Source organism: Eptatretus burgeri, chromosome 3, assembly GCF_056783735.1.
Source record: "Eptatretus burgeri isolate ZD-2024b chromosome 3, Ebu_testis_v1, whole genome shotgun sequence".
NCBI classification, from domain to species: Eukaryota; Metazoa; Chordata; class Myxini; order Myxiniformes; family Myxinidae; genus Eptatretus; species Eptatretus burgeri.
The window spans coordinates 2,069,966-2,090,369 of NC_140963.1; the positions used below are offsets into that span (position 1 = coordinate 2,069,966).

Genomic DNA, 20,404 nt, shown 5'->3' on the forward strand with positions numbered 1-20,404 from the left:
TTACCATTATTACTTCCTTTGACTCACATGACCATCTTTCATACTCCATAGCACACGTTATACAATAATACAGCCAAACCTCCTCCAATGCGGCTTCTACGACCATGGTTTCACATTTACATGCTGGATTAAATACAACAAAACCTTCAAAATGTGCAGATGAGTTTCACATTTACGTGAGCGTTGCAAGCATCTGTGAGGTGTTTACGTTGACACTATCTCAGGTAGTTGCACCAACAAGTAGGTAATGTCGCTGTGGACGTGAGAACTCTGCTTGGTGTAATTGCTTTTGCTGGCAACCGCGGTTGTTTTACAACTTGTTGGGTCGCGGAGTTTTCTGTGGTCTGGGGGACTCGGGGTCGGTTCTGGCGGCGGGTCTGAGTGCGCATCTCGTGAAGCCAGCGCATGTGCTGATACCGTAACAATATTATCTTATAAATAAAAAGAATAATTTTTCATTATAATAATGTGGTCATTTCTTCTTCTTCTTCAACAAAAACAAATATATGAACAAACATCAATAAAAAGAATAATTGCCGTCACTCTGACTCTGCTCCTACTCTTCCTACATGGCAACGGTGGGAGACTAGGCAGGAGGAGGCTCATCCTGCTGCAAAACGAAGGCAGACTAAACAGCGCCGATTGGCTGAGGCTATGTGCTTAGTACAAATAATGGCGGTGGGTGTGTTTTGAATTTTCTTAATTATTTTTTCCTGGTAAACATTTTCTCCAGGATAAGGAGCTCGATAACGAATCAGCGTTGTGCGAGGCATCACTGTAAATTGATTTTCCTTCTTTGGTGATCATCAATACCAGCAATTGGTTCTTTCATTCCACAAGAAATTCAGCCAAAGCAATGCAAACTCATAAGGACAGAAGAGAATAGAACAATCTGAACAGATTGCATCTCTATCGCATACCAGGTCCAAGAGAAGGTAGACAGACTCTCGGTTTCTAGTTGTCAGCTTGTCCGTTTCTTGACCAATTTTGAGCAGGCTGGATGATGCCAGCTGGGGAAAAAAAACAACAACCATTACTGAGATCATTTCACGAGTTCCCCCAACATAATGTCTCAATAAAAAAATAAAGAAACATTCCTTTCCCAAAACAATATTGCAGACAATAATGTGGTTGTTCATATAATTCATGCATATCCATCATGTATATGAGAAAATTGTAATCAAACAAACACCAGGACAATACTGCACAATGTGCAAGGATGAACCATTGTACTTTAGTGAACACGAAAACATTTTAAAATTGTGATTTTAAATTTTTTTTCAATTACTGCACTCTTGTGTGACCAAGAGTGCACCATGTTGTTAAAGTGTCACCGTTTCAAAGGATGTCTTGTTGTACATCAATGGTCACAAAAACTTACAGCAAGGAATTCTTTGAGTCTCTCCTCCACATTGCCTTTATTGATTGTGAAAAGGGCCGCTGCGAGCTGGTTTATGGCTGTCGCCAGACAGTGAATGTTGTTCTGGTGTCCTAAAAGCGAAACATGTAAAAACAACATTATTTTGTGCAACGATCTATAAACATCAGAGTTAACAATTTCGCATTCATAAGCAAGGCCACTTCAACATCCCACAATCAAGTACAACAATCAAAACATCGACTTGATTGCATAAACAATCTTTCACCACTATTACATCTAACATGAACAGAAAGATTACATTATATGGAAACAAGAAAAATTTAACATTTATTTTGACGGACGGACGGATGAACAAACCATATATTGAAGCGTCTATGCCGTTTAAAAATACCAGCAGATATTATAATTATGATCCTACACATATGGTTTAAAAATTGTCAATTTGGGATGGAGTTTGACAGCAAGGTGCAGTAGTGGTCTTTTTTAACCATCATACTAAAATAACCCATTTGATGTCTGTCTGTCTGACCGTGATGCATTCAGTCGTTACTTATCCAATCTCAAGCAAACTTGCCAGGGGGATTAAAGGTCACACAGCAGAGGTTGTAGCAACTTAATTTGCCCTCTTCCCTGAGATGTATTGAGTGGTTTATGCTAGCACACATATGGGGTGCTGTGGGGGCTAGACCGGGTGTGTTACGTAAGTCATGTGACTGGTTCCTGTTCCAGACGTGTGCTGAGCCTGTGAGTATAATAAACCTATTGTTCCCACTATTGAGTCTTCATCGCTATTTGAATGCATCACAGTGGCGACGAGGATGTCTGTGCATCGGCATATTGCAAGAATACACAGTGGGGGAGGATTGGGATGATTATGCCAAACGTTTGAAGCAGTACTTCATAGCCAACAAAATGGACACTGATGCAGACACTGAAAGGTGGTTGGATGTATACTGACTGTCTGCGGCACTCCGATGTGCAGCCTCATCAAATATCTTCTTGCTCCAGAAAACCCTTCTGTCAAGGCATATGAAGAGCTCGTTTTAATAAATGACTGAACCTCCTCAAGAGGATTGTTGAGAAAGTCGATGGGTTTGTCAGATGGTCCTTTTGGAGAGAGAAAGTAAGTGTCAGATTTGTCAGGATTGAAGGACGTATTCCAAGTGTTTGATCATCTTGTGATTTTTTTAAAGCTCTGAAGAGAGGAAAGAAGCTGCTGCCTGCCTGTCTGAAGGATGAGGGATGTCATGGCAGAGGGTGGTGTCATCAGCAAATAGATAAAGAGGGTTTTCCAGAGAGTCAGAGAGATCATTGATGAAGATCAGGAATAGGACTGGGCTCAGAACACTGCCTTGGACTGGGAGAGGAGAGGAAAGGATTCTGTTGAGTGCCACACGATGACTGCGAGAACAGAGGAAGTCAGTAAGCCATGTGTGTAGTTGGCCTGTGATGCCATAGGCAGACTTTGGAGAGCAAGGCAGGATACCAAACTCCATGATTACCACATATGTGTGATATTGTCACGTATCTTGCCCCATGTCATAACCGCTAGTTAATACAGTCGGGCGTGACGTTGCAAATGATGAAGCCAACTTGGTTTGTGAATGACAAAATGGTTTCAATTCACTTACAGGCTGTTAGTGAGTAGTTTTTACCAGCCCGTGTGCAGTAACGCCTGTGCGTGCCAGCAATCCGCCTCTTTAAGGGATTAACTTGAATTAACAATTTATCTCGTGAGGGCAATCCAATTAAGCCAGACAGTGGAACACGGCAAGACGATTCAGAAGGGCAGATGTGATTGAGCATGGTGGGCACGTCTCTTAATACATCCTTACTATAATTCATGGACCGTTGTTTGTTACTTGCAAAATCGAAGATTTTTCAAGTGCACTGGTCAGTCGATTTTGTTATTCTGTCTGTCTTTTGCCTGCAGGTCACAATTTTAAACCAATCTTCACAAAACTTGACCACATGGTATAGTTAGTTTTGTTTTGAGCAAGAAGCCTATCGTTTTTGAGGTCAAAAGGTCAGCATAGGCCAAAAACTAAGGTGAGATTTCTAAAATCCTCAATTTTCATCCGATTAACTTGAAATTTGAAGAGGATTTATATTTCAGGTCACTGAATTCAACTAGTCAATTATTATTGAGGTCAACAAAGGCCAAAAGGTCAAAAGAGGTCAAAGTTTTAACGGTACCTACTTGCTATGGGTACCGACCATAAAATTTTTTCGGAGAAAATGCTTCAGACGTGAACCCCCCCCCCAAAAACCCCCTCCCCCGGGATTTGTGAGAAGTTGGCAAGCTGCAAACGTTTGAATACGGTATATCACTGTAAGACCAAGCAGCACATCGTCATCAGAAGGCCCTCACAACCCAAGTTGAGATTGCATCCCTGGGTTTGGGAACCCCTGGTCTTAAGGATATGTTCCAATCGTAGTTATGGGTCTTCGGTGTTTTTTTTTATAGTTTCAGAGTCAATGGGCTGTGAGATGTCAAAGTTGTCTTTAGAGGCTAAACCACTAAAGGGTCAAAATGGTATGTTCCAATTAATAGTTGGGAGTCTACATGGGTCTAACGGGGTCTATAGCGTCTAAAGGGTCAAAAGAGGCCTTTTTGTCAAAAAGGGTTTAAAGGTCAAAAAGGGGTCTAAAGGTCAAAAGGGGTCAAAGGGTATGACATTCCAATGGTATGTAATTAATGGAAGTCATTACAGTGCAACTGACGTTCAAACAGTACTTATCGAGGATCAGGATCTGGATCTTCACCAAAATTGAATAAATTTGTTCTCGTCACACACCCAAAACATTCACCAAGTTTCGTCCGAATCCACCCATAACTGTTTGAGATATCCTGCTCACTGAAAGACAAACAAACAGGTGTGAAAACGTAACCTCTGTACACCTTCAGTGACAGGGGTAATTAAAAGACTTCAGTATGTAGTGTAACTTTTTACACACACACACACACACACACACACACACACACACACACACACACACACACACACACACACACACACACACACACACACACACACACACACACACACACACACACACACACACACACTTTTATAGTACAAATTATCAGTCAAAATACATAATAGGGGTATGCCACAAAACATTTGTTTGCAGTATCGTTTTAAGCCTGGTGTTGGCTTCGTGGTTAGGGTGGTGGTTAGGGAGATCTCTCTCAGATGCACCTCTCACATTTACCTTTAGGATAGGGTTTATAAACAACCAAATATAAAACCAAATTAATGACCAATCCTGCCTTCCTCTCCAAACTCTCTGCCAAATGACATCCAAGGCCACTCAACACACAAATTACCGACATTCTCAACTGTCCTAATCAACATGTGGCTCTCAAAGGAATATTATCATCTCCTCTCCTGGTCAATGGTGGAGTGCCCAAAGCAGTGTCTTAGGCCCAGTCCTATTCCTCATCTTCATCGACAATCTTTCTGACTCCATGTAAAATCCTTTTTATCTCTTTGCTGATGACACCACCTTCAGATAGACAGGCAGCAGTCTCTTCCCTCTCTGCAGACCTTGATAGAATCATGAGCTTGTCCTATTACCTTCCTTTAGTCTTTCACAGTTCCTTTTACTGTTTAACACCTCTCTTTATTCCTATTTCCCCTTTTAATATCTTCCCCCACATACCTGCACCCCATTTTTCTCTTCATTTTTGGGGCATGAGCTGCTTGCCCTCGTGTTCATGAAAAAAACAGCATCTGCTGACTTTGATCCGGTTTTAAGGTTGGGGTAATGGCAGTCACCCTGATCATGAGGCATTGTCAATGGATTTGGGAGAACTTTCAGTTCTATAGCAGGCAACGCCCGCCTCAAGTGAGGCAGCCCCTCGCCAATAGGTATCCTGGTCAGCCTGTCTTTTCTGTCTGGTCTGAGCCAACCGGACTCGGTCAAAAACCGAAGAGACAATAATGCCAGGCTTACGGAAAACGAAGAAGCATACATTGTCAGAATGAGTCAGTATGTTTTATCAACTACTTGTAAAGCTGTTTTTAAAAAGTGTAATTCCTCCAAATGTTTGTGTTGTAAAGTTTTTAGACCTTGTGAAACTTTTGTTTGTCATGTGACAGGTAAGACTTTTGTTGTTGATTGTGAATGTTTGTTGGGATGCAAATCAAGGTACATCATTATTTATCTTACTTGTGGAGATTGTGGATTGCAATATGTTGGTAAAACTTCTCAATGTTTACTTCAACGTTTGAATGGATATCGGTCTGCTGTATCATCTGGTAATAAGACATATTTCTATAATCATTTCAATGAAGTTGGATATGCTTTTAGTAGTTGTTCTATTCAAATTATAGATCAGTTAATGTTAATGATTTTGATAATAAAGAGGAGTGTAATGTTGAGCTTGGACACAAAGAGAATTTTTGGATCAGGACACCATGTGCGATCTATCCTTTGGGGCTTAATGACAGGGTACAAGGTACTGGGTCAGCTTCTCAAGGTAATGTTTTTGGTAACAAGTATTTTTCTGATCCAATCAGGAGACTCAGAGGTCACCGGTGTCGTAGTCAGTGTCGTACGGCTCCAAAGATGGAAATTTCAGGGATAATTGACAAGCTTAAAGGTTTTTTTATGAAGGAAAGGGTTATTCAAGATTTTTAATGTTCTTCTGAGGTCATGTTCCAAACAAGTGTTAGCTAATACTCTCTGCAGTTTAGCAGGTTCATATGACATGTGCTCGTTATTAATCGAAGCTTTTTGTAGCAGGGTTGTGGTGAAGAAGTTTATTCCCAAAGTTGATCGGATCCACAAGTTCTTAGTTTGTGATTTTTTCAGCAAGCAGGTGGATCGGCTTCATTCTATTTTTAGGGATACCAGTATGGAGAGTTTATTACCAGATCAAGTAAGGGAGCGAACCACATTGAAGGTTTATTTCACTTTCACTCAGACTATTGGAAAATTCTTATTCAGTTATGGTAAATTTCTTAAAACTCTTATATAGATATAGTGAAGGACATTTTGGAAACAGACTGTGCATATTCATCTTCCCCTTTTTTACATGGTCCTTGTGGACACGTAGTTTCTGGGGATTTGAATATAATTAGTAATCGTGAAACTAGCGATCTCATGAAAGTGGGAGCTAAATAGAGGGAACTAATAACTCAACCTTGGAGCTGCATTATGTCTTAAATTGTGGATTTTGTGTCTAATTCTGTTAAGAAAATGTGCACCAAGGTTAATTTATCTGTAAACAGTTTTATTGCATGGTTTAACAGACTTGTGGAAGTCCTGGATAAAGGATTAAGTTTTTTAGTAGTCGCGGCTTGCTTTCACTGGGTCGGTCTCAACGAGTGTTGAACAATCCAAGTGTTCGTAAAGACATTCGGGATCTCCATGATAGGTATGTAATAAATACTTCCAGCAGATAAGGCTGCAAATAATTTTGTTGTGGTTTGTAAAAAGTTTTATGTGGAGGTTTTATTAAGAGAGTGAGGCATCGATACAGTTACTTTCACTAGTATAGGAAATTGTCCTTGTAATGGAAATTGTCCATAGCACATATGTTCCTTGTCATCAGTCATTCCAAGATATTATCTCTGAGAATCAGGAAGTTTTCGTTAATAATTTCAGTATTAAATGTGAAGAGATAAATCTTTGTATTCCTCGACTTTTCCGGATTCCTAAGCTTCATAAGAATTCGTACAGGTATCGGGTTATAGCGGGTGCAAGGCAGTGTTCTACCAAACAGTTATCGGTTATAGTTAATTCAGGCTTACAAGTTGTGAGAGAACAGTTCAGGGAATTCTGAAAATTTGATTCCTCAATATCAAATCAGGTGAAGTTTTTAATTTTTCAACTTTGTATACAAATGTGGATTTAGTACTAGTGAGGGATTCACTCTTCAAAGTGATTGACAAGGTTTTTAACTCTTTTAATAAGTTTTTGTGTGTCAAGTTCGATAAAGCATTCTTTTCTAAAAATAAATAATTAAGTTTTCATTGTTTTGATAAGCAGAAGTTTAAGGATGCTGTTTATTGTATTTTATTTAATACTTGTGTCTTTTTGTGGGATAATGTTTCAACAGGTTAAGGGTATTCCCATCAGGGGGAATTGTAGCCCCCAACTAACGGATGTTTTTCTTATTTTCTGTGAATTTTCATTCATGCAGAAACTGATGAAGGAGAAAGAAAATTAGGATTAGTTAAAATATTATCTCATACATGTCATTATATAGATGATATTTGTGTGGTTAACTCTAATTTTTTTGATAGACAGCTTCACAAGATTTATCCAGATCGCCTGATTGTAAACAGGAGTGGTAATGATTGTACAGTTGCTCCATCAAGTACAGTTGTACAAGTGTATATCATGAAGTTGATGATTTCAGTTTCCCTGTAGTCTTGTACACCTTTCTAGGTCGCAATGTACCAATGAAAATGGGTTTCAATGTCTTTTCATCTCAGATACTTGGATTTGCAAGAATTTGTGGAACGTGCTGAGAAGGTTTTTATCATCACGTTAAACAGGATATTTGGATGATTGTTTCAACAGGTCTTGTGAGAATGTCTTTGGACTCCACATCACCTTTTGTTTAAGTTTGGTTGGTTTTCATGTAAACAAGTTCCGATTGCATTGCTTTTGATATAATAATCACGAAATTAATTATTTTAGTGAGGTACATTCTTTAATTAATACTATTGGTTCAACATATACAGGATATATATATATATATATATATATATATATATATATATATATATATATATATATATATATATATATATATATATATTAAATAAAGGGGGTATTTAGATAAAAAATAAATTAAATAAAAAGAATAAATAAATAAGCAAAATAATTAATTAATATTATTTATAAAATACATTATAAATTAGCATTAAGATAATTTCTTGGTGGTTGCTCGGATACGCAGTGCAGCAACCAAAATGGGCTCCGGAGCAATACTAAGGCCTAGGTCACATTGTCCACGGCGGCCGTGGGGTCTCCAAAATCTACGGCCACTAGCAATTATACGGCGGCCGCAGTATTTCCACGGTCACACAATGTAGCAGTCACATATGTTTTTATTTTTCGGGGAGCTGCACGGCGTATTTATAAATTGTGGAGACCGAAAACGTGGGTTTCCGTACGGTCTTTGATTTGATGTCGCACGGTGACCTTAGAGCGTTCCCGCGGCGGCCATATAATTTTCAAAGCAGACGCAAGGTGCCCGCAAGGCGACCGCAGGGGCCCTAAAGCGAACGTGAGCCCAGACGGATGGTAACGAATGGGTTAATTTTTTTTTTTTTTACCAGTTCTTTTGTTTCGGCTTGTCGAATTGCTACGGCGAATGTAGAAATGAACAAAGTTATAACTCTGCGTTATAATTCCACGGCGACCTTACGGCCTGTAAAATATAGCCATACGGCGTAGGGCCACCCTGAGGCCACCTCAGAAACTCTGCGGCCGCCGCACGTTTCTGTCAATTCAGAGGGCGTGCGGCCACCGTATCCTCACTGTAGAGCAAATGTGACTTAGGCCTTCGGTCTTAGAGATTGTGGAGACCGAAAGCATGGGGTTGCCGTAGGTCTTTGATTTGATGTCGCACGGTGACCTTAAGGGGGCCCTGCGGCGGCCATAGAATTTTCAAGGCAGACGCAAGGTAGCCTCAAGGTGCCCGCAAGGCGACTGCAGGGGGCCCTAAGGCGAACGTGCGGCCAGACGGACGGTAACGAATGGGTTAATTTTTTTTAATCTTTTTTTTCAGCTTGTCGAATTGCTACGGCGAACGTAGAAATGAAAAAAAGTTATAACTCCGCGTTATAATTCCACGGCGACCTTACGACCTGTAAAATATAGCCAAACGGCGTAGGGCCACCCTGAGGCCACTGCAGAAACTCTGGCCGCCGCACGTTTCTGTCAATTCAGAGGGCGTACGGCCGCCGTGTCCTCGCCGTAGAGCAAATGTGACTTAGGCCTAAGCGTCGGGCCCCCTTCATCTGGGCGCTCTTCAAATGTTATTTAAACAACCTGTATGGAGGTTTCTATATTTTCATCATCAGACACACACACTCATGTTTAAGGGAAATTGGGGTGTTATTCACTTATTCCTACATACAGATTCATTTAACACACTTCATCCGGATGGGGTGTGAACTCCTGTGTTCATTTACATCATTGTCGCGATTGTGATCATGTAAATTCTTCCCACAGTCGTTTATTTTACGAGGGAGGGTGTCACTATCCATGGCAATGGCATACCGCCGAATCACCCTGAGTGGCTTGGAGGGAGACACAAAATAAAGTCGTCCCTCCTGTTTTATCCTCACAAGACTGTGTGGGGTAAGTATTCCATGAATACCATCGACTTTTTGATGGATTCAAGAGAATGCTGTTCCTAGCCATGGGAAGCAAGTTGAAGCTGACAATTCTGGCATTAACCCAGGCAAAATATGGAGCCAGAAGGGGGGGGGGGGAGTTGATGAAGCATGGGAGTGAGTCAGAGGTTCGCGCATTCGATCAGGATTCACTTGGGGAGGAATTGAAATGCTCTATGTTGGGGATCAACAAACAATAAGGGAAGAAGTGGAGAGAAAAGACAAAAGGAGGAGAGATTAACCAGATAAGATGAAGCAAAAGAAAGTTGTTGCTCTTCTTTCAGCTGCTCCCGTTAGGGGTCGCCACAGCGGATAATCCGTTATGATCTGCATACTGATTTGGCATATAATAGGTTTTATGCCGGATGCCGTTCCTGACGCAACCCTGGTCGCCTCTTGCAACACAGGGATAAGGATTGTGTTTCGCCATGATTCCGGGCTGCCCTACACCCTCTCATAGCAGGCTCTCATCGCGGCCCAATGCAGAGCTCCCGTCCTCAAGCGATCCTCCAACCCAAGCCTCCGAGTAGCCGGATTACAGGAGCACGCCACTACGCCCGGTATGAAGTAAAATAAAGTAAAAGAGGAAAAATAAAGACCAGAAAGACACGAGCCTTCAGGAAGACGAGTTTTCAATTCCACCTTACTTATTTTAGTTTATCTTTTCATGAAAACTGAACAAACCTTGTTCCTTCATGGAAATCTAGAAAAATCTGATCAACGTGGGTACACGTGAGTATTGAGATGACGGATGCATTGAGAGACACCGAGTGCAATAAGTCATGGAGATTCAATGGAACAAACCTTCCAATGTGGGGCTGTACTGAGAGGTAGGCAAGCTTGCCAGAGATGGCAGCGAAACTGCTACAAACACCATGAGCAGGCAGGCAAACTTGTATTCATCCTCTGCATTTGATTCTGTAGAAACAAATTAATAATACACAAACCTTCAATAAGAATAGGAAATAGATATTGGACTTCAGCACAGCAGTGAACCAGAGAGTTCATAGCGCACGATACCCCATGCAGTGTTACTTAAATTATATTTCAATTTTAATATAATAATGATTATAACGCTCGTTAAAAGCCCCCGAAAGTTTCGGGCTGTTGAAGTAGTTTAGAAGCAATCCAGAATACCGCCCTCATACACCGACTCGTTGAACCTTTATTTAAGTTGAAATACGTCTTGTAAAACTGGAGGTTCTTGGAAGTATTATGATGGACGATTTGTGTACAACAGTCTTCAATGATATAATTAAATTTCAGTAAAATAAAGATTGTAAAAGTCATATAAATAAATTAATTCTGGAATTTATCACCATTTTCTGCAGTGTCTATGACATCACCTTGTCTGACATGTTACATGAGTTCTTTGTGCCTGTTGTTTGTATCCTTGATGACGTCCTTAAAAACAGTAAGTTTCCTGTTTGGAATAATTTACAATTTTGTTTGACTGCCAGGCAGGCATACGGAGTAAAAAATATGACCTCACTCCTCTCTCGAGGTCAGGACAAATTCTGAGCCAATATACGGTAAAACGAGAAACTTGTCTTCCGATCCATGTTCGAAATATAACATTCAGTTTAAATAAGTTGGTTGTTCCTCGATCATAAACTGACAAGACAGACAGACAGACATGAACCGATTGCTTAACATGCATGGGGGTAATAAATCAAAACAACAACACCTTCCCACTGCACATGATATAAATAATTGCTTGTATGAATTTGCTATTCCATGTGGAATGAAAACACATCTGGCCTCAAACCTGCGGACTCCAAAAAGTTTGATTTTCTGAATAAATGAAAGTAGAGGATGGCAATGCTCATTTACCTTTGGTAGAAAGGTAAGCCCATATGCCCTACAAAGCATCAGAGTGTATATGGCAATTGGTCCGTCGCATTCTGTTGCTGATAAACTCAAGACAGGTCACCATTCTGTTGCAGGGTGCTGCATATTTGGGTAGAAATTTGGAATCTGGCTCGGAGAATGGTGTACAATGGCTTACTTTGGTGATAAACACTGCAATCTTTACCATTCAGTGATAAATTCTGGCAGATTGGACAACGGGCATAATGTCCCTCAAAGGATGGCACACTTGACGATGCAACACCCCCCCCCCCTGCATGGCATTAGGGAAATGATATTTATAGTTGGGTTGAGAAATGAATACAGACTGTAAAGCTGATGGGTGAGCACACTATCATCGAGCTATTCTATCGGACACACATGTAAAATGACTACAAGCACATGTTCCCTCTGCAAGCAGCCTGGAGAGGGGGGGGGGGGGAGGTCAGTGAGGCAAATTAATTTTGTACCCATGGCTAGTAATACTTCCTCTGTCCAGCAGGATTGAGTAAACCACTTGCACTGTACCATGTGCACAGTAGAAGATCGGAAGTTGTCTTCCCATACTCATAAGGAGGGGGGAGGGGTAGGGGGATTATTTTGTGCTGGTGACCTGGTTATGGGTACTCCCAGCACATCAGCTATGCAAAATTTGGTGGATATCAGTCAATTCGCTTTTATTTCTATAAAGTTCAGACATGCACACTTACACACATAAAGGTGGTGGACAAGAAAATGGAAAACCAACAGAATGTCACATAGTTGGGTGTTGGGCCACAATGTGCATCCAGGACGGCATGGATACAACATGGCGTGGAGTCAACAAGGGTCTGGAACTGTACATGAGAAAGAAATGAACTGGAAGAATGATTTATTATGGGATATGCTGACCGAGCTCAAGGCTCAACTCATTCACCAAGATAACCGAAGGTCACCCCAAAACCAGGTGACAGAAAGTCTGAATTCCTAGACTGACCAAAAGCCTGATCATTGGCTCAGAGCATCGTGCCCCACAATAAATCTTTTCCCCAGTCTGTTTCACTTTAATGTAGGAGTGTAGCAATCACATTACTCGAACATGGCAGTCTCAACAAAAACCATCCCCAAAGTTCTGTTGATACTCCATCACTGTGCCAAGTGCTAATGATCCTGGTTTTATCATCAGATGTATCTTTTGTTTAACCATCTCACGCTATGCAACTGCACCCTTGCCTGCTCGAGTATAAAATAACTCTGATTGGAGCACCCAAGCAGAGAGATTATATGGACATACTATGTGTGCTTCTCTCTCCATGCATGCATGAATAAATGATTCAACTCTGTTACATTGAAACCTGATTGGAAACTTAACTTTCTTCCAACAATACCAACATGGCAGAATTTTTCTTTACCCTCTCTCTTTCTTTTTATTTTTCTCTTTCTCTTAAACAAACACAAAAGGTGCCATTGTTGTACAATGGTGAAACAAACACACATCGAAATACCAAGAAATAAAATCTTACTTTCTGTACTGCTCTCTCATATTCACATTTTGTTCTCAAATCCAAATGTCTTGAGTAAATAGCAATCATAACAAATTTGACTTCACTGTTCCAACATTCAAGGAGGGCACTGTATAGTCTCACAGCGACGTTTACACAGCATTGCCTGGAGAACCTCTTCAACTTGATCCATCTGAAAAATCCCATTCCTATAGCTATGGAGTTTCAAGTGAATAAAAGAGGATGCTTGGAGTGTCTGCGAGTTGTTGAACATCAGGATCCGAGAACATCGGAGTGGAGCCTTCATGGCCTGACTGTGCTCAGGGAATACAAAGAAGGCCGTCTCACCCATTGTTCAGGCATATGAATGAAACTCTTAATGGCTGGAAAATGCTACTTTAGAGAGGTCTAAGGGCAGCTGAAAGGGAAGAAATTATTCGTGAAACTACTTGAGCAAACTGATGACCTCACTCACGATGTTCCTAATCCATCCTGCTGTAATATGAAGGATAAACTGCTCAGAAAGTTCGATACTATAAGGCTACATATCTTTGCACGAAAGCAACAAGACATTCGAAAGTGAAGAATACAGGACTCCAAATCTAGAGGTGAACTCAACAGTAAGAATGCGGCCATGCGTCATCGTGAAAAAAAACAAACTCAAATGATCTTTCTATACTGCTGACTTTGACTGTTCATTTTGAGTGCTAGGATTCTGGACCACCATCCCATAGGTATTGTCAGCGCTCGTATGCTAGATATCCATCCACAGCATCATTAGCCATATCTGACTGGTCGTCATCATGTGACGCCATTCATCCCATCTACAATGCCCCACAAACGTGTACTACTTATGATGATGATGATGGTTTGGAAAGTCAGGTTTTCATTGTCCGTGTTTTGTTGCAGGTGTCATGGATATTTTTCATTCGTTCATACTATGGACTTAAATTGCGGTGTCCCGATTTGTTCCAATAAAATTGTCATTTTCTTGATGCTGTCTTGTACAAATCCCGTAATACACTCAACACAAAGATATTGTTCCCTATTCTCTGATCCCCGCCTCCAAGCGAACATAACTTAATTGCCAGTGGAGATGCAGATTTTCCCTCTCTCGATTATTCTGTCAAAGCTGGCCATTCAATGTGCTGTAGTACTCTGAATTTAGCCGGAGCCGAAAGCCGGCTGGCATGTTCTGAATTCAATTGGTTAATCCAGAAAAAGTACTAAAAAATATCATTTTTGAATGTAATTCAAAGGGTAGAAAATGTCTATTCATTATATCACCAAGTTTCATTCTGGTATGTGCATCGGCTCCCATCATCTCTCTCGTACTGTGCGCTCAATGGGTCACGGCTCTCTGGGGAGCAACATGGCGCCGATTGTTCAGCTGGCCAGATTATTTTTAAATGCGGCACTGCGTAAAGCTATCACGGCCATATGCTAACCTTAAGAGAGTGTAAAATGAGGCCGTGTGTTGTCATGCCAACATGGCATCATCACTTCGGTACACTCTTGTGATGTATTAATTTTTAAATCCGATTAAAATTTTGTTGTTGTGACGCTACGGGTGTAAAATAGAAGAGAGAATGTCGCTCCTTCTGTTGGAATTATTGTAATTGCTTTAGCCATTATTGTGCTGGCATGACATTTATCAACAATATTTCGGATGAACAAATCGGCGATTTTGAGACTTCACGATCTGGTAGTGGATTTTGGCGCATTTTTACATCATTGTTAGTTGTGAAAATGTTCGAGAATAAAAGGTATGGCTCTAAATACTTACGACAACTCTACAGTAGTTTTTAAGCATATCATTTTGTACACATTTGAATGGGTGGACATTTTTTCCTGTGTCATCCCTACATATGGAGTGCTGTTGTACTCCATGACAATGAGATGTGGGGTCAGGCAGTGCTGCAAAAGGTAACCACCAAGAGGTCAATAACTCCATAGCTTTTCAATAACCAACACGTCCTGAAACCACCGCCGAGAAAAGCTCATCCAGCTGGGCAACGAAGGGTAATCCACTGTTAGTCTTCTGTATAATGACCCCATTCTCACATTGAAATGATAAAAACTTAAAACTTACATCCCTTTAAAATCAACTTGCACACTTTACACATCAGCAATGCTGATGCAACTTTCTTACATCTCCACTCTTTCCACCTTCCATTCAGCACTACACATCTCTCCACTAGTTTAGGCATTTAATTGTCAATAACCGAATGCTTTCTCACCTTCGAAGCCAAGCATGCGTGCATTAAAGCACATTTTAGTTTATGTTTGTATTTTAACTTTCACCTTGGAAAAACAAGAAAATACTCTTCTTTGTTCATTGGCTGAGGGGCTGATGCAATGCCCCCTGCTGGTTATGGCAGCAATTTGTAATTTGTCCAGGGTGACGGCGATATCTCGCCTACTCTTCGTGAAGGACACCATGGGATCTTTAACGTCCACCAACTAATGCTGGCAGATGAGACACCTAGTTTAATGTCCACCAAATAATTCTGGCAGAAGAGACGTCTGTTTAACATTGAGCTGGGGTCGGCACGCACATTGATGAATCACCCTGCCTGGAAACACGGGATGATAGTTTATAGCTGGGACGAGATTCAAACCCAGGCTAGTCAGCTTAGAGGCAAGTGCGAGTACAGGCCATCCTGCCAGCTCAATAAACCACTTAAAAGCACAACAAGAAAGATGTAAAATACATGTAAGATGATGTGAAATTACATTTTTATCGGTAAAGGTTATTTTCTATTTTATTCCCAACCCAGTGATTAATATTCTGTTATTGAGGCAAAATACCATATGGTACTTTGTTTGGCCTAAGATTCAGTAGAGGTTGCTTTCACAGTGTGGTATAAAATTGTAGAATATTCCAATGTGCACTTAGTACAGCCGTACATGGAAAGAGGGAGTGGAATGGCTCAACCGTACATTGATACATAATAGAAAGTCTCTTTGTAAGTACCACAATTACAATAAATAGCACCGAATATATTAATGCAGATGCATATTAATTGATGTGTAAACAGTCTTCCAAAATTTTCAAAGTGTTTTATGAAACCAACCAGTTATGTTTGGACCATAAAAATTCATGAAATGAGTTTTAAAAAAAAAACCCCACATCTGAAAATAACAATGTAGTCAGCATTTCATTTTCCAAGTTGAATGAAAGTTCTGCGTTTCGGCCAAGAGATACACAACGAGAAGAACATAGACATCTGTTATAAACATCACTTCGCTTGGCTTGCTTAACAGATCATTACTTCAAAGGTCAAACTATTTAAACCTTTTATATTTTCATTTTTTAAAACTTTAATCAGCCATTCGATGTACTGTACTTTTGATCACAACACACACACACACACCATTTATTCTGTGCTAATCCACAGTTTAAATCAAATTGGTTCATTCTTTGTAATGTTTCTGATATACGTGGAAGCAGGGCCATAACTGAAGGCAGATTTTTGGGGAACCTTCACAAGTTTATAGCTCGGCCAATGAGATACTTTCAATGTATTGAAAAATCCAAGGATACTCAAAATAGATGTTTTTTGAATGTATATTCCTTGTTTGTAAGGACTACAATAAAGCTAGAATACAGAATACTTTCTTGGTAACACAAAGCAAAAAGCAAAAAGCAAAATATATTCATTAAAAGTCAAAAAAAAGGTTTTAAGTTTGTTCAAAAGTTAACAAGAATAGATCATTAAAAAACAGAAAAAATGTATAAAAAAAAAATCAAGGCTATAAATATTATCAACAATGTGAAATCCGATAAGCAATGACGATGATTGCAATTTTCACAACACAATAAAAATCACAATCACAATGTCCAAATTTGTTTGTAATGTTCCTTGCAAAGGACAAAAGGCTTCGATTATCCAGACTCCGCACCAATACAGACCTTCCGTGAGGAGTGCATGCACGCTTCACTCTTGAGAAAAGCCTCTCAGACAGACACTGATGTAATTGGACACACTCCAATTTATATCAACAGATAAAATGAAGGGTTATTGAAAGCATGGAGCTTAAAAATGAGACAATTGTATATGGTGAGCAGATCTGCATACATGCCAATAAAGTAGAAGGTGAGGTGGATAAACCTTTTGAACCCTGAGCTCCTTGGACTTTCAGCTCCCACACCCTGGGCTCCCTGGAGAAAAATAACTGAAAAGTTGAAATTTGGTTTATTTCAGTTTTCTGCCTGTAAAAAATGTTTTTCAAGCCCTAGAACTACAAATGAATGATATTTTGAATCAGACCGTCTTGCTTTCTTCATTTTTGAGTTTATCACTATTACTACTCTAATTTGTGGTGCCAGTCAAACAAGCAGTTATTGCCCAGCTTTCCAATACGTAAGACTTACCCATTTTCATGATCACATCATAGAAATGTCTTGATCCCCCAATGGATCGGCTTGTCGTTTATGTACTGTTCAACGACACTGTTTTTAGTCGGGATCATTCCCTCATGAAATGAAAGTTCACAATCTGAAATAAAGTAATGCTTGAATTTCTCAATCAAATAATTGAACACTGGGAGAGTCTTGTATATTTTATCAGTCTTGTCAAGCTGGGGATCATCCTTACTTACACAATGGAGGAGAGACCAGATTGCAAGGAACCGGTCTCTTGCCATGACCTTCGGAAAAACAGGCGTGTAAGTAAGCGTTGCGTCCTTGGACTGCCAGCACTGCTCGTACCTATCTTTATGTATCGAGGGTGACTCAGAGCCCCAAAATACCTTCAACTCTGCAAAAGTAAGAGGCTTTTGTTGGAAAGATTTTGCTGCATAATTGTTTGGTTTGACTGCAATCACACGTTTAGCTTGGTGATTCGTCTCTGAGAAGTAAATTCCAAAGAATTTGGAACAAGCTATTATCCCATTATACATTATCCCAGAACAAGCTAAAATAGTCAAGTGGAGTACTTTCCACATTTATTGCATTTGGGAAATTTTTAGGCCCTGGTTGCTCATTTGGTATAAACTGGCATTCATTGAACCCTGCAGTGGCTCTTCTCCATCCTGGGTGGGAGTCAGGCCTTGGTCTATCCCCTCCGCATCCTCTACCACGACCATACCCCCTACCAACATCTCTGGGAACTCCCCCAGCATTATCGTCAGTCCTGTCAGTTTCCCCTTCCCCTTTTGAAAAGTCATTCTCCGACTCAAAATCACTCTCATTACCATAATCATCATCATCATCTGTACATTCCTCAACTGAGCTCAACACCTCATCAACTGACATCGCATTTCGAGTTATTTTGGAATTATTTTTGGCGACAAACTTTGAAGAACTTTTGTGAATCTCGTGCTACTTCTTCTGCAGATCATGCACTTCAGCGTGTTCACAAGGATGGGCCGACTGGTGTGTGTATCAAAGTGTGTGTATGGAAAAAAACCTCCTTCTCACTCGCACTTCAAATGAGACTCTCACAGCACGCACACCAGGACGGAACTGGAAGCGGTGGGAGAAGAACCATATCGTGTGTACAGCAAAAGCCTCCCTCACACTTTCTGAGCAATTAGCGGCGACGCAGACCGAAGGTCAGGTGCAATATAATGGAGTTTCCAATTGCTCAGGAAGTTGCTCGTGATGTGTTTGCAAACAAGAACATGTGACGGCTGGTTACTGACCAGCCGGTCAGGTTTAGGGAGGTTTAAATAGCAGCCGATAAACTGGCTGCTTGGGTATATGGAGGTTTGAATGGCGGCCGGTTTACCGGCCGCTCGAGTTCAAAGGGTTCAAAGGGTTCAACGTGCCTTATTTTCTCCTGGCATTTTCTAAAAGCTATGCAATGTCCCTTCTTTTCTATAGTTTTCCACATGGCACATACCATATAATGAGACTTTTTCTATTCCCCTGCCATTTTTCCCAAGAATAAGTTTGAGCGATAACCAAACTCCATGTGGTCCATTAGCTAAAGTCAGAAGCAGAAGGATGCATGGAATGTATGTTGGATTTCACTCCATCGTATGTTTAATGTAACAATTTGGCTTCCTTCCAAATCATTAACAATGTGATTCAATCAATGTCAGAACAAAACAGCTTCGGCTGAAACAAGATTATAAATTGCCAAAAAGCAATATGAAGAAAATGTATGTATGCAAGATGTCAAATGTTTTTTGCTTCATAAGAGAGAAAATACAAACATGGTTAGATGAATGAACAGGTAAATGACTGTTTTGTGGAAACCTTCGTTCATTTGTTTTCCACTTTTGGAACCCCATGACACCTATTCTGAAGAATATGTCAACAAAATATTTGGCATCCCTAATGTCAAAAACATAACAGATTTGTATCATATTTTGTGCAAGTCCAACAAAATATAGATTGAAAGGCAAACCTGCTTTCTGTGGTGAAAGAGCCATCACAAGAGCCGGATCAATCTCACAAGTAAGTCCGGCTGCAGAAGACAATTCATACACACTCATGGCCACCTGTGCAGGAGACAAACAAACAAAGACCACCAGGGATTCATTCACGGGTTAGCAGAGTAACTTATAAAGCCACAGAATGATAGTATCATCTATCACCATTTTTTTTTTTTTTGCAACTTTTAACAATGTTGTTTCACAATACAAAAACTGAACAAAGATAAGGTAGGTTGTGCTGGTTATGCACTTTGTGGTAATACGTATAACCCAGATGAATACTACAAGTATTGTTTTAAACAAATATCCAAAGCATATAATCTTTTTCTTCTCCTCTTCCTCTTCCCGCTATAGGGCGTGAGGTACAATGGTACTAAGCTTCTGCCCCGCCTTGTCTACGATTACTTCTTCACTTCCCCTTGTTGTCAATCAACTATCTACTCTCCAACCACCCCTACCCTTACTGATATCCCTCCTCACACAATCCTCCCAACTCAACCGTGGTCTACCTATTTTCCTTCTACCTTGCTCCTTCAACCTATCCGCTCTCTTTGCCATTCTCTGGCACCAAGAATCTTCCCCCATCTGCACCAACTGTCCAGCCCATCTCAGCCGGCATTTCATCAATCTCCCCGTCAAGCTCATCTGCACACCAATCTCCTCCCTCAGTCCATCCATGCTCCTAGACACCCTCTTCACTCCTGCAGTCCTTCTGACCCAGTTGTTCTCACAAACCTGCAGCCTCTGTTGTTGTTCTCTCTGTCAGTGCAACCGTTTCCAGACTGTAATGGTAGGCCGGCGTTACACTCGACATCAGAATCTTAACTTTTCTTTCTTTCACATCTTTCTGTCTGCCATTACTCCCTCCACCCTCCTCCATGAATGCACACCCACCTGAATATAGAGATTGAGATAGAGATAGAGATAGAGATTGCCATCTCCAT

At 40.6% G+C, this 20,404-nt stretch overlaps 1 protein-coding gene across 1 annotated transcript in view; it reads right to left on the minus strand.

The window, feature by feature from the left end:
- Nucleotides 1-20,404, minus strand: part of LOC147029292 (nck-associated protein 1-like) — a 241,226-nt gene that overhangs the window by 3,939 nt on the left and 216,883 nt on the right. Inside the window, exons 27-30 of the mRNA XM_085872236.1 lie at nt 19,433-19,526; nt 10,549-10,662; nt 1,382-1,491; nt 921-1,010 (exon numbers count right to left, since the gene is read on the minus strand). Coding sequence (XP_085728362.1) covers nt 921-1,010; nt 1,382-1,491; nt 10,549-10,662; nt 19,433-19,526 — 408 coding nt within the window. The remainder of the gene's footprint in view (nt 1-920; nt 1,011-1,381; nt 1,492-10,548; nt 10,663-19,432; nt 19,527-20,404) is intronic.